The 15915-nt window shown below is 44.4% G+C and overlaps 1 protein-coding gene across 1 annotated transcript in view; it reads right to left on the reverse strand.

The window, feature by feature from the left end:
- The window catches only part of ATP1B3 (ATPase Na+/K+ transporting subunit beta 3), a 434039-nt gene that overhangs the window by 40906 nt on the left and 377218 nt on the right, over positions 1-15915 (reverse strand). Inside the window, exon 6 of the mRNA XM_069618280.1 lies at positions 12967-13053. Within this exon, the coding sequence (XP_069474381.1) occupies positions 12967-13053 (87 nt within the window). The remainder of the gene's footprint in view (positions 1-12966; positions 13054-15915) is intronic.

The following is a 15915-nucleotide window of genomic DNA, read 5'->3' on the forward strand; positions in this document are numbered from 1 at the left end:
GAGCAGCACAGCTGTGGTAATTACTTTCAAAGATGGGGAATACGTCGGAGGACACAAACCGTTCGAAACCTACTTTAGTCTGCAATACCAGCTATCAAATGCCTCTTTCTTGTAAAAGCCTGCTCAGTTTCAAATGGCTACCTGCCAGTGTCGAAATGGGCAAAAGCCTTCTTGAAGCGGGTTGTGCTTTGGGAGTTATGAACTGTCTATAGGAGCCAGCATGCAATCGCACAAGAAACTTTCAGGACAACCTCCATAAACTTTAAGGCTTGAAAGTGTAGTGACATGTGCAAAGGCAGTGTTCAACCTACCGATGGTGCCTTTTCCACAAACATTGAATGTAAAGGGCAGTAGAGAAGCAACACCAGTTGCAGTTCAGGTGCCGATCTAGACCTGTGGTGATGATGGAGGAGGCGGGCAGTTGTTGGTTAGAGGGGCCAAGTGGGAGGAGGAAGAAACGAACTCCAGGAAAATCCCAGGTGTGGGGCAAATTAGGCCCAGACGCCTGCGCCAGAGGGCTGGTAAAAAGGCAGCCGAAAGACTACCTCAAGATTGCCCCCAGTGTCAGGTCTGATAGGACCCAGTGCTCTGAAGCTAATATCTTGCACCAGTTGGCATAGTAAAGGGCTCAGATTCATTCCTGGTCCAGCAAGTTGCTTAAAACGTTTCACCTCAGAGTTCCTTTGAAAATAAAGCAATACTTACCCTCTCCTGAATGAGCAATTCTTTGCGTATTGGAAAACGAAAAATACATCTCACTTGGAGAATAAGGCGAGAGTCCAGTGGAATAAAGGCATCAAGGCAGGCAAGCCAGAAATCTTTGGGCCTGAAACATTGCATGCCCTGTGCATGCACACCAGATTCCATGTACACATTTTCATAAGACATGCCACATCTAGGTGCGACCCTGGAGGAATAGATGCATGGATAAGTGGGGGGCACAGGAGGAAGGTTGTCAAAACATGTTTAGTGTGAAGAAACACCCGCTTGCCGATGCTCCTGCCCATTCTGCATAGGGATATTTCTTGTTGGTTGGGGCCAGGAACAGCCAGCCACCTGGGTGGATCAATATTTGGGCATGGCAGAGCCCCGGCACAATGCTTCATAATAGGCTGCTTTGCATCATAATTCACAAAAACATGAGGCACTCCAAAAACTTCAATGTTTGGCATAGAAATATGTGGAGAGCTGAAGGGAACACAAAAACAGAAATACTTGTATGCCACAGGGAGTTGAATTCACTTCGGTGTCATTAAAGACCATTCCGTACTTAATTACAAAAATGTTTATTAATTTTTATAGTTAGCCGAAAGACAAACATTACTTAATAGTACCAAATACCATGTATACATTCATATAGCTTAGAATTTCCTATCATTCATAAAAGCATACTCAGTCACACTCATACAATCAGTCTGTCAAGACAATCAAACCGCATCACCTACAAGCACAAAAAACGTAATGTCAAGAAGGGAGCATAAACGGCTGTGTGCCTCAAGGCAAAGCAAAGGCAATACAAATGATAATCATTCTAGAAAAATAAAAGTATAGTGCAAATAAATTGGTTATAGGGTGCTGCAATCCAATGGCAGCTTCTAATCAATCTATCAGAGAAAAGTGCAGAGAATGCCTATTAAACTTCAGAAACCCATTTGGCAGATTGAAGGTGCATTGGTCTGGCTGGAAACTAATAGTGGCTCTTCTTCCAATTTTTAAATGGCCTACTCGAGTTTCAGCTGAAGTTGCTCTGTCTTTGTCAACGTGCCCATCCTTCTTTAGGGCAGGAAAAGTCTGTTTATAGTATAAGTAATGCAAACAACCTGGTAGAATTTGGAGCAGCTCCAAGGGTGGGGACAGCCATGTGAGGCCGCAGGGTGCCTGCGCTGGACCAGAGACCAACATGAGGCTGGCAGGAGCAGGAAGGGCGTCTTGATTGCAATGGACAAAAGCATGCATCTGCTGGCCACCGGTAAAGGCTCGATGTTTGGGTACACTTATTTTGGTTTTCATGGTATGTTACCACATCACTCTGGTGGCAGCCTGTTGATGTGTACACACACACACACACACACACACACACACACACACACACACTTCTATCACATCTGCATACAATTTGTCAGAATAGGTTGGTATGGGAACATAAAACTAGGGCACGATCTGCGCTTTAAAAACGTTCAAAATGTATTCAATTTCAGTTAAAAAGTACCATATTTACAGACATTGACTTACTGAGAATCATAGATCAAGGAGTCCACACTCCTGAAGTCACCACGCGTTCCACCCCTGCATCAGGGCTTCTCCAGGTGTAATTTCACTAACTATATCCAACTCCATTTTTATAGTGTTCTCTTAAGGCACACCCTGATCACTCCAATTTGCGGTCACATGATTGCAATTTAAAGATGGCGCTCAAATTGCTACTAAAACTAGTGCAATTCTGGGATCTAGAAATATATAGAAAACTATGAGGGTAAACACCATAATTCAGGGATGAGGGTGTTGAAAAGAACCACATTCTTATAAACTATTAGCCTGAAAATAAATGTGCAATCATTTCATAAGGCTACATTATTGTAGCCATAACTAAACATGCTTGTGCATACAAACACCGGCTAACAGACTCTGTAGAGTTAATGAAACGCGTGCAAGGCTGCCAGCATTCATGCTGTGCTGCTGCTAAATACTGTGAAGCCCCAGTGGGCTTACACTTTAGCTGTTCGACTTATTGAACATGGCCCTATTGGGCAAAAAACTGCACATTGACTAATGTCACTGAAACCATGAGCGGCCAGATCTCCACTAGAGATATACTACGCTCTATGTTCGACAATCCTCCCATCATTAAAAGTGATTGACAAAATTAAATAGTTTGTAAATGATATACGAGGCATTTATAACATGCCTGTACAAAAGTGTTTCTAGGCGAGACAAGACTAAGGGGGAAACAAAGGGAGGACAAAATAACGATCTTACTAGGCCTTGCGTCATTCAGATCGTGCAAATGTGGAGAATAGGGAAGGGGAGAAGTGCCAGGGGGTAGGCGAAGGGGGACGTGCACTTAACTCACAAGTGCAGCCAGCAGGTGGCTCATATGTGCAAGGAAGGGACTGTAGGGTTGCAGACACAGACCCTTAAGTGCTACGGAGCCCGGAGGCAGTGCGAGGGCAACTGGACATGCAGGAGCCTGGGCCAGAGTTCAGAGGGCGACCAGTGCCTGGAGCAGTCAAGTGCATCAGCAGGGGAGAGGAAGAAAAAGCAGAAGCGAAAAGTAAGGTCTTTAGTTGCTTCTGAAACCAGAGGTGGTTCTGCTCAAATTTGAGACAGGGACGGAAGCTGTTCCAGAGGGAGGCCCCAGCCGAGGAGATAGATCTGCTCCCAACTCTCTGCTTGGTGAAGCGTCTGATCCTCAAAGTTGGGAGGTGAATGAGCAGAGAGCTCATGAAGGAAGACGTTTTGGAAGAGAAAGTTGGAGGTAGAGTGGTCCCAGGCCTTAGAAAGCCTTGTGGATGATGCAGAGAGTCTTGAAGTTGATCCTTGCAGCCACAGAGAGGCCAGTGACGAGATTTCAGAGCTGGAGAGATACAATACCTGGGCTTGAGGCCAAGGACAAGTCTTGCAGTCCTGTTGTGGATAAGTTGTAAAGGTCTAAGAGTAGAGGCAGGATGATTTAGAAAGGTTGTCGCAATAGTCCAGCCCAGAGGAGCTCTGGAGACCGTGAGCTTCTGTGGGAAGTGAGAAAAGAATACCTGATAGTTTGACTTCTTAAAGAAGTCAGATGTGAGAAGAGAAGGAGAGGGTGGAGTCAATGACACCAAGGTTCTTAGCCTCACAGGAAGGAGCAGGAAGAGGTCCCAGAGTCAGCAGCCAGAGAGGAAAGAAGGGAGTGGGTGGCAAAATGAGGAGGATCTCAGTCTTACTGGCATTAAGGCAGATATATCATTGGCAGCACACCGTTCCTGAATTGCGGCCCGACAGTCTGGTGTGAGGAAAAGTGGCTGAGGGGAGCCTGAAAAAGCAGAGTGTCAACCGCATACCATTGAAAATTAGAGCAGAAAGTAGTGATGCGGTGGGTAAGAGGTGACAGGTAGTGGGTGAAAAGCCAGGGAGAGGTTAGACCCCCTGGGAACACAAGTAGAGAGATAGAAGGGAGGAAAGACCCCAGTTGGACCTGAGTGGGTCGGTGAGAAAGGAGGTCAACCAACACAGGGCCTGATCAGTAACACCAAGGTTGTCACAGAGGCAGTTGCGCAGGATGGCATGGTTGACTGTCAAAAGCAGAGGATAGATCGAGGAGAATCAGGACAGAAGGGCGATTAGAGTCAAGATAGGAGAGCAAGTCTTCACAAGTGTTCAGGAGTGCAGTTTCTGTGCTTCTGGCAGCTCTGAAGCCAGTTTGGTGGTCATGTAGGCAACCAACAGATTCAGTATGTAGATTTAGATAGGAGATGGCCAGCTTTTCCAAGAGCTTGCCCAGGAAAGAAGTAATGGAGATCGGGCAATAGTTAGCCGGAGAGGAAGAATCGGCTGGGGGCTTCTTTAGAAAGGTGTGCACAAGAGTTCTTAAAGGGGGAGGGAAAAGTTCCAGTGGCAAATGAGTGATTTCAGAAATTGGCCAAGTCTGGAGCAAGGTGTCGATGTGGTCCTTGATGGTTCTGGATGAGCAGGGGAGAATTTGCTTTGATGAAACTTTCATAGATCAGACTTGTCTAGCAGCATAGTCAGGGTTGAAAAGGGGAAAGGAGAAAGGAGATACAGCCTAAGATGGGCCAGGAATGGTAGGAAGAGAATGTGGACAGGATGTCCTCAGTTTTAGTGGTGAAATGAAAGGCCAAGGCCGTGCAGAGGGCCGGGAGGGGCGGGGTGTACAGTAGAGGTAGAGGGTGCAGCAGGATTGGCAGCCCCTTGCAGATTTTGAAATGTTTGGCTGAGCTGTTCGATGCCGCAGAGATGCGGGCTCGGATGTAGGTTCTCTTCTTAGAGAGGACAGTCTGTAGTGCCTTTGGAACAGGCAGCATGCCAGTTTGTCAGGAGGTGCTCCCAATGCCCTCCACTTCCTCTCTACCGCCCTTTGCTTGCATTTAAGGGTGGCGAGGTCGGAATCGTACCAAGAGTTGCACTTTGATTTGAGAGGGTTAGAGAAGGGGAGATCAGAATATCCAGGGTGTGCCCTGCAAAATGAGTTGGGCCAGAGGGAAGAATAGAGAATTGCAGGGGTTTGCAAAAGCATGCTGAAGGGCTCATAACATCCAGGTGGATGTTCAAGTCAAAGAGAAGTTGAGAGGTAGAGGCAAGGAGGAGAGGTCAGCCCACTAAGAGAAATAGGGCAGCCTGTAGATAGTGGCCACAGTGAGAGAGTCCATGAGAGCTAGAGAGCCTGCAGACCATGCATTCAAAGTAGGAGTAGTGCTGCATTGGAATGAAAGAAGCAGGGATCCACTCCAGGAAAAATCAAGCCTACACCCCCACCAGGACGGTTGGTTCTGGGTTCGAGGGGATCTTGTAGCTATTGGCAAGGAGAGTGTCGAAAATCGCTACAGAGTTGGCCGTGTACCAAGTCTCGTGAGACAGAGTACATCCAAATCAAGCTCTTCCAGCAGACGGCTGATGTCAGGAGTGTTTGACAGCTGAACGAGAGTTGAGTAGTGATGTGGAGCAGGTGGTCACATTTGAAGGACTTCCGGAGAGGGGTACAGGCCAGATACATCTTAATCGTCCATCAGATGTACCACCAGCTCTTTGCTGCATTATGGCCTGTTGAGTATTGAATTTAATCAGTTAGTGTCTTTCTCTACTTCCATTTCCGCAATGTTTTGAATATGGGCCAGGGCAGTATATCTTAGAGAATCATCACTACAGTGTTTATTCTCGAAAAGTATAGACAGGGTAAGTCACATCTTTGTTCTTAATGGCTCTATAGTGTTGCAGAATTCTTATGTTTAATGGACAAACCATAGAGCCAATGTACATAAGGTTACAGAGCGAGTATTGCATACACCACACCTTGTGGTACATGTGATCAATTTCCCACTTTTGTTCATCGTCTTTGCCAAATCCAATCTCAGTCCCCGTTATTGCCAGATTGCAGATTTTACAATTATGAGACTTGTGTAATCCGCTTTTGCCTTTCAACCAACTGTCTCGAAAGAATCACTAGGCACAATTAATTCTTTAATGGACTTGGAAAAAGTCATTGGGATGTGATCCCACGTATCTAGCTAGATCTTTATCTGCTTGTAGTATCAGCAATATTGTTAAATAATGATATTGATTGCCTGCTTTTTTAGGAAAAGATGTAATAAACCTCAATATGTCCTCATCAGCTTCCATCTTGCTTTTCTTGGTGTTTAGAAGCAGCTGTCAGTCAATGTTGCTTTCTTTCTGAAGAGAAATATTGTCCGTCTTGATAGCCACTTGCTTTCAATCTGGTGGCAATATTTATAGATTCACCAAAACCTGATTTCTTCGACCAATTTTTTGCCATCAGGAGTAGTCCGCTCTCAGCTCTCCGGCTGCATCATGCACGGTCATTGGCTGACGAACCGGACTCTGCCAGGCTGTCCGAGAGCCCACTCCACTAGAGCGATTGTTGCGACAACGGTGTTCCTTTCTGGTGTGCCCTTGCTCGACATCTGCAGAGCTGCAACAGGAGGCCCACAGATACCTTCATGAAGTTCTACTGCGTCATCAGGGATTCCAGGGAGGAGTCCAGAGTCGGGCAGGCAGCGCTACGCAACCGGTTTGCTTGAGTGGAGTCGGTTCCAGGGTTTAGTGTAAATTGCTTCTGTTGAGCCTTGCCACCTCCTGTGGTTGTGTAATCTATAATGCTGTGTTCGTTATTCATGAACATGTGAATCCATGCCAGACCCCATGCTGGAGAAGGTTTCAGTTACTTAAATGTAACTAGTGTTCTCAAGTATGGGTCTGGCATGGATTCACATGCAAACCCTCCCTGCAGCTCTTCTTGGTCATACTACCACTTTATGTGCTTAACAAATCTGAAGATGACTGCCAGAGGTGTGGCTTAGGGAGAGGACTGTCATTGGATCGGGGCAGTATGTCCCAGAGAACATGGATTGGTTTAGAGGAGAAACACAGTTTTAAAGTGGAACAGTTTTTTTTAAAGAGGATTCCCAGCCTGACAGGGAATATTCATGAGCATGTGACTCCATGTCAGACCCCATGCTTGAGAAGTTTAGTAGCATTTTCCAAGAGGGACCCTTTGGAGGAGAAGATTGGTCCTCCAGGTGGATCCATGCTACTCTTGTGTACCTTTGGGGCAAAATACTGGATCGGTGTGGTGGGAAACTTGCTTTTTTAGAACATCAATTCTTCCCAGTCAATCAAGTTGAGATAGTTCCAGTTAGTAAGCAACCTTCTCTTGCTCTCCACAGTGAGACTTCACATTTTTCATAACATTTGTCACTCAAACGCCACCCTGCTTCTTGCAGATATAGATTTCTATCCCAAAGAACTATACCTCAACCTTTATCCGCTTGTCGTATTATGATGGAGTTATCGGCCTGAAGATTTTCTAATGCTGTATTCTGTTCTTTGGATAGTTTCAAGATGTTACCTGTGGTGTTAATGGTCGACAATTTCCTGCTTTTAGTTTCCTGTCGAAGGTCTGATTTTATCCCATATCTCCAGGAAATGTCTGTATTGTCCATGATGGTGACATTCGTGAGATCTTCATGTGATGGAGTCCGATGTCAATAGTGTTTCTAGATTTTTCACTGATAAAGGGTTGGGTGCAGAATGATCAATATCTATTTTTTCACATTCCTCTGGATTTAAAAAAGGAAACATTTCTTCAGTTTTAATTTTTGTAGGAATTTGAATCGATCAATTCTAGTTTGTACTAGATCAAATTCCTGGTGTGGGCAAAAGGAGAGGCCTAGCTAGAGTACAGACAATTCCATGGGAGTAAATCGTTTCTATGAGACATTGAACACTTAACTTTAACTCCTCATTTCTTGCCTCAGAACCTAAAAGTGTGCTGGTTTTTCAGTGGCTAGTTTTGGAAGCCACCCAGGAGGTACCCACTTAGAGGCTGAGCGCTGTTTTCAGAAACGGGTGTTGTGTTTAATATATATGGAAGGGGAACTCAATTTCTATTTCCTCTCTATCCCTTAGTAGTGGCACACATAAACTAGGAAATTGGCGTTGGTCTGTGCTCAAAAGCCCCAGGTTTGAGTTGTTTTAGGCGGGCATGGGGCTGAAGCAGCATAGTTTTTGTAAGCAAGATGCTGCGCTTAGTCAATTTGGCAAGGCATCTATGGATTACCCATGGGAACGTTAATGCATCTCTGTGTCCTCTGTCAGACCGTCAGACCAGGTTGTTTGCATCACTTCTACTAAAAACAGACTTTTCCTGTCCTGAAGAAGGATGGGCTATTTGACAAAAACAGAGCCACTTCAGCCGAAAAGTTAGTAGGCCATTTAACAATTGGAAGATCCATTAATAATTTCCAGCCAGAACGATGCAGCTTCAATCTGCTAAATAGGCTTCTGAAGTATAATAGGCATTCTTTGCACTTTTCTATGACATATTGATTAAAAAGCTGCCATAGGATTGCAGCACCCTATAACCAATTTGTTTTGTACCATATTTGTTTTTATTGTTTTTCTAGAATGTTTTTCATTTGCATTGCCTTTGCCTTGATGCACAGCCATGTATGCTGCCTTCTTGGCATTACGGTTTGTGCTTGTAGGTGATGCGGTTTGTCTGACAGACTGTATGAGTGACAGTATGCATTTATGAATGATATGAAACTAAGCTATAGAAACTGAAACATGGTGGTCATATCTGAAAGTATGGAATGGTCTTTGACACTGAAGTAAATTCAACTTTATGTGGCATAGGAGTTTGTTTTTGGGTTGCATCATAGGTGGGCCCAGTTCACAAAAACGTCTATCCCACAAGCATACTTATGAGAACATTCACATTACATTCACTGGCATCACAAAAAACGAACTTCCTATTGCCACAATCAGCAACATTCCCGATTACTATCATTTAACATTGCCACCAACCCATTGCCGTCATTTTGTTTCTCTACATTCCAACCTCGCCTGGTGCATCAGGTGGGTTGCGCAAGAGTTTCCTTCGGCCGGGGACCATGGCCCAACTGCACCAATTTGTCTATTTTCACCCATGGGGCCGCTACCCCTCAGCCAAGGAGGGGATCAAGTCCTGTTTATCCACATCAGACCAGCGTCAGTTGCCAGAGGTACGTGGCTGGTCTACAACCTTCCTGTCTGCCTCCACTCTTGACCTATAAAAGTGGCAAGACCACTCCAGATAAGATTTTGAAGTCGGAGTATTTTACTCACCATTTTTTAAAGTTAAAAGTAAAACGATTTTTAAAAGGGAGTAAAAATGGAAGTCCAATTCTGTATGGGAGTATTTTTAAGCATGTAAAAATAGGTTTTTACTGGAACACAAATGTTTTAGCAGTAATTATTTCTTTGCACCTAGTTATTCATGCACATTTAAAGTTACAGGTTTATTAGTATTATTGCCTGATCTGAAGCAGTAGTTTGTGGTACTGTGCACTACTGGTACAAACATAAATGAAGCCGTGTCAGCTGTTTCCTACTTTTTGTTGGGAGCACTTTTACTCCCCATTTTTATTTCTTGGGAGCATTTGGTTATTTGTAACGAGTAAAAGTGGATGATACACTCCCGAGCCCCCTTATCTGAGACCAACCAACAAAGTACATTGCCGGTAAACCCTACAGATCTACCTCCCCAACTGGTGGGGTAAAGGCACTGTCATGGGTGACGACAGCAGGTGTTTATTATTAAATTGGCTTTGGTTGTATGGCTGTCCTGGTATACACAAAGACACCCTATACTAGGAATCCAGAAAACGTACTGAGCCTTCTGACTCTTTCCATACGAGTAGAATATTTAAATCCAACATTTTGCTATGTTAGGACTTGGCTAGGTGTTTGTCATGAGTAAGGCTTGCAACATTAGGCAATGCCTTTATTGTTGTAAGTTTATGACTTTTGCAATGCCAATTCATCCAGAGACCAACTTCGTTCTTACCAACACCAATGTCGCTATACATTGAGAGCTGGGACCCCCCCTTGAGACATGCAACCCTTGAAACGTAACACGTTCCCTTAAATACCTCCTCCCTTCTTTTGACCTACACAACAAGCAACATGCAAAAATGATGCACATGTCACATATGAAGTCTCCAGCTGCCCGATGGCATCATACTGGTTGACCTTATAGAGACAGGACCCTGAACAATTAGTTGCTGACGCTGCAGCACTGCATGGCTTGTGCACGATTGGTTTCACATCACTTAACTGGGTTTGGTGGACAGCTCAGGCGCTACGTGTTTGTCTTGAAAGCAAGGCAACGCAGAGTAACAAGTTTGAATCCTGGTCCCACGCTTAGAGATGGTCTCCGGTATTAAAAGTGTAATAAACTATTAATTAGAAGATGCAACCTTAAGTTCTTCTAGCTATCGCGCCCCCTTTACCTATTCCTTCTACTCCCCACCTCTAAAAGGATCCAAACCATAAAGACAAGTCAATTCCAAAGTCACAAAAACCAATAATTTATAATTTAATGTGTTATGCCCTAAACCATGAACGCAGGCAAATACTAAGCTTTCATGGTCTGGTTGTTGGGCCTTAAAAATAACGGTTTAAATTGTTCAACTAACTTCCTGCAACAAGCAGGAGATTGCACATTGTTGACAATAAAAACACTATGTAACCCAGTTCTCTTTTTCCCCCCTCGCCCTCCTCTGCCTCACAGCATGCTCACTGGTCCCTGGCACCCCGCCTGTCTTTCTCACACTTTCCCCAGGGCCCTTCACCCCACCCACACTCAATGCACTTGAGAAACGAATCCGAAAGAGTGGCTCTCTGCACTTACCCCAGTCTCAACCAACCGGGTGTACTTGATCCTCTTCCCCTTCCTGTGATCCTGTGTACTTGCACGATCTGTATGCACTGCGCCTGAATATAGTCCGTCTGTTCGCCATTGTCTTCACCCCTAAATTGCACTGTAAAACTGCACAATCACCGTCAGGCCTATTTGCTGCTTTTTTAAAAATGCACTTACACTGCCTGTGCAGGCTATCATCATCTCAGAAATTCAAGGGCTTTGAGCAACTAAACCCACCCACCCCCAATGTTCCCACCATCCTGGAGCGCTCTGAAACAGTTGTGTGTGTAGGCGCTAAATAAATATATGTAGCAGTGTATTCAGTAGGATTTCACATAGTACCTCAATACTAATCTATGACACATAAAATGAAGAAACGTGGACAAGAAAACATATCTAGTGGCATAAAAACAGAAGCCTAATAAGAGGATCACTTCTACATAGTAGTATTCGGTTCACCCTCAAAACTGCACTACGATACTATGTCAAGCTCTGCCAAACCAGCACTGAAAGTAACATGCTCCAAGTATGAACAACCACACACCACAGGAAAATTATACAAATTAAAAAGACAGTTTGAGCGTCTTGTGATGGCATTCTGGGCCTAAATACTTTATCAACCTAAACTGAGTTACTTTGTGGTGGTGAATGCCATTTGCACCAAGACTGAAGTAATGGTTAGTAGCTAAGCAAGAGTTCATAGAAAAAGTGAAATTGTGGAGTGCTCAGGATGAACATTAAAAAGGTCTGATGTGGAGTTACTCCAGAAAAGTCTTGAGGAAGTACCAGGCAGAGAAAATGTGTTAGGAAGATTGGAGGGGTCAGGTTGAAGACCAAGACAGTACAACGAATTAACTTGACCTTTGCCCAAGAGAAGCAAGCGCTCCATTAAAGGACGATACTCCAGTAAGATGCCTACACAAACTCTGACCATTAGACATCTGAACAATCCCATACCAGATTACTCATGTGATGCTGCTTGATTGATGTGCAATCCTGAGTCAAGGGTGTGGTGACCAAATTCTCTTCTTGGGTCCCCTTCCAATTTCCGTAACAAAACGTATTATTTTCACCAGCACAAGTTAGAGCAGACGTGCACTTCAGTTTCAGTACAACCATGACCCTCTACATCTGAAGAGTAGGGCTGGCATAGACCGAATAGTAGGTACAGTATTGTATTGAAAAACTGCTTCCAGTCCAAGATTGTGGTCTAAAGAAGTGAACCCATTTCAAGTGGCAAGAGAAAACATCGGATACTTACGAAAAAACAGCAGTACAACCTGGTATTGTGGGACACAGAAGCAATTTGCATCAGCATAGCATGCTGCATTAGTGCTCCGACTGACCTGCCACAGTAACCAGACCCAAAAATGAATTGGCATCTGTGGTGTGCACCCAGTACAAAACCTAACTGGATTTCTCATTGATTCAAGGTAACACTCAGATCAAAGCGCTATGTAATCCATAATGTACAGCATCTACGACCGATATTCCATAGCAATCTTCGTATAACAGGGAAAACTCACCAAGTGGCAATTGTGAAACCCAGGTAACTAACAAGGCAAGCAGGCACCAACAAGACCCCCATTACAACAGTAAGGGAAATTATGAAGTCAATGAATACAAAAATTGGAGTGAAACATAAGATATTTACAAAGTCTCTGGTACTACCAGATGGTGGCGACTGGACTCAGTTGGGACTACAAGAGCATCAGTAATGGAATATCATCTTTATAGCTTTGATAAACTGAATAACACAAAGAAAACCTAAGAGTACGATAAAAAAAAAAAAATTAAACATCGGTTAAGCGGGCCAGACAGCAATTCAGCAATCATGACAAAACAATTTGAATTCCACTCAACATGTGAAAGGCCTCTAAAGTAATTTGTACATTCGTCATTATTCTCAGCCTCATTTACATATATTTTTAAGGTTTTCAAAAAAGAAACAGATGCTGTGCTCCACGTTTGGCCTCTTTGATGTACTATAGCAAAGGTGTTTTACAAATCCAACACGACACAGTAAAAAACTAAAGCAGTCCAAGACTTACATGAGTTTTCTTTCCAAAGTATGGGAAATACATCAAATCTATTTTTCCATGCTCAGGAAAATACTGCAAACCCACAGGATCAGTACTCTAGAATAAAAATAGAAAAATGTTAGCTTTGATAAGGTTCACATATTTCAGTAGTGTAAATGCATATAAGGCGGATGTTGCGATCGACAAGTTTTTGCACATAGCATCCACTCCTGTAAAAATGTGTGCAAACTATATTCAATGTGCTCATCAACAAGCTTTATAATACTACAGTGCTAGTGAGACTTCAGTAAAACCAAGATTAAAAAAACTCCACACAAAAAAAAAATACAATGAAACGAAAAGGGACTGACCAAGTTAGCCTACACAAACCGCATGCAAACTGTCTGGCAATCATTTTGGCAAACAGCAGTGCTGGCCAGGGGGTCTTCAGCAGGAAGAATTGAAAGGTGTGGGAGTGGGGGTTTGTGTTGGAAGCCTCCATTGTGGTCATTGAGAGAAACATCACGTATGCAGATTCACTGGCTGCGGGGATAGGAGGGGGTGGAGTCACATGCATGGCACCTCAGTGAAACTGCCACGCCTGTAGATAGTAGGCAGTCATCAGAGCACACAGGCATCAGATGATTGAGCAGTGGAGGGGTGACATTTATGGCGAGAAAGGAAGGGCTTGGTATAGTATGTTTGAGGAAGAGAGTGGCAGTTTAGCGTGGCATTACATAGCATCTTATTTGGGGATATGTCCTTGCATTCTAGTGCCACATGCAGGGGCAACAAAGTATCTATATCGGTAGGTCAGAACAGAGTATCTCTTTAAATGGGTACCTATGTAGGTCTGCCGTACGGAATAGCTGGGGGAAATATAGGGGTCTAAATAAAGGGGGCACAGGTGCACTTCAAGGCAACAGGCCATCCACCCCATCACGGAATCCCGATTAAGGGTTAGATTCACAGAAGCATTTTATAATGGCACAATCCCATTGGAAAAGGCTCTGTGAATAAGGCTCCCAAGTCTGGTGAGACAATGGAATCCAGTTGAGGCCTGGGATGGCAGATGAGAAGTTGAGGTAGTGGTATGTGGTTTTGGTGGAGCTGGGGGGCATAGCAGGCCATTAAGAAGTGTAGAAATGGCTTATGATTGGACTGGTCGTAGGCAAACTATTCATTTAGGGTGCAAGGTGGTAGGATGTCATCCTGGTTATATCTCCTGGAGGTTGAAATGCATAGCTATCAGGGATACATTGGCCTTCCGGGGTTTGTCAAGGCACTAATACAATCGTTTGACAATTTGGTTGAACAGTGGCCTAATGGTCGGCCCAAAGGGAAGGAAACTATCTGGAGACACGCGGTTCCTTAACTACTCCCAACTCCTGCTCCTCTGCAGACTGGGGGGATTGGGGGGGGGGGAAGAGGGTTGGGGGTAGACCAAAGTAAATAGTGTTGTGGTTCAGTTTAGTGCCACCGGTTAATCTAACCAGGCAACTGCAGCTCAGGAAAGTGGCGATTTGAAGGCAGCTCATTACCGGAGACAGCCAGAAGTCACCTAATAAGGGCCCAGTTCCCTCAACCCTCCAGGAATCCTCAAAAGGTTTGCTGGCATTAGCCAGTGACTGCCCAAGACGCCACCCTAACCTCGAAGGATCAAGGTCACCCATTTTACCCTATTAAGTAACTGGCTGTTTGTGGGCTTCCAGTGGCGAGGTGCCCTCCTACATTGTTGGCAGCACGAGTCCCTTTTCCATTCCTAAGGTCTGTGAGGTAGTTTTACTGTCACATAATGCACTAAAAAGCAACACATGTACAATGGCCTTGTGGTACAGCTAGACAACATGCATCCTCCAGTACTGTAAACCTGAGCTGTGTAGCAACTGTACTCTCAAACATCATATTAGAATAACACTCAAGTCCCCCACCCTTTTGAGTGCCAGGCTTGCAACATAAACTAGAATATGTCCATATATTCGTAGCAGCTAGGCCCTAGCACTTCTGTACTGAAACTACATTCACCTTTGTCTATTCTAGAGTTGACCTCCTGTCGTGGCAGTCCCAAATTACTATTCTGGAGTTTGCTTAAGGTAATATCCAATCTTTTTTTTCCCTTTCTCAGAACTGGCCTGCTCAGAGGGTCTCAGAGGGCCCTCAATGCTGAAAGGTTGAAAAGGAGGGAGGTGAAACAGAAGTTACAAGAGGTTTTCAAGATAGGAAGATTAGGATAGACAAATAGCATGTGAGGTGGAGGGACACAGTTAATTCTGTGGAAATAGGAATGCTTTGAGGCTCTTTCTGAAAGCAGTAATGAAACGTGCAATGTGGATGTGATGCGTTGGGGTGTTCCATGCTCTGGGTGCCTACTGGGTAAATGTTTGTATGCATGTTAGTTTGCAAAGTGGAATGTGTAGAAGATGCTGGCTCGCTTATTAGGCGTCTGTGTGGGGGATGATTTAGAGTGAAGGGAAGACAGGGTTTTGAAGTGAAAGGCTTTGAATACAAATGAGGCCAAATATGTCTGCATATGCTTGTGGTCTTGTGCAGAAGGGATGTGACCTAGCAGTTTGGGCAGGCCAATTTGGGGGCGAGACCAAGGTTGATTTGCATAGTGTCTCTTTCCCCTTTCTGTTATGGATTGGCAGGCTAAATAGCAATGGTTTGGAGTTGCCCAGAGCTGTGCTAGAGGTCATTATTAATTATAAACCTTCCAGCCATCACCTTTTGTTTTGTTGGACTACAATGCAGTCTTCCTTGAAGGCATTTCTCTGCAGTACCAGTGAAGTTGGGTGATGTGTGAATGTTTGAGTAGGTAAAGGATGAGTAGCTGCTGCATTTTGTATGGCTTGCAGGGGAGAAAGTGGGCTGTTAGGCAGTCCAGTGAGGAGGGCATTACTATAGTTCAGGTTGGAGAGAACCAGTGCTTAGACCACAGTGCGGAAGTTGTCAGGATGTGTGATCTTTTGTAAAAGGTAT

The sequence above is a fragment of the Ambystoma mexicanum genome, chromosome 10 (genome assembly GCF_040938575.1).
Source record: "Ambystoma mexicanum isolate Mex_15411 chromosome 10, UKY_AmexF1_1, whole genome shotgun sequence".
Classification (NCBI taxonomy): domain Eukaryota; kingdom Metazoa; phylum Chordata; class Amphibia; order Caudata; family Ambystomatidae; genus Ambystoma; species Ambystoma mexicanum.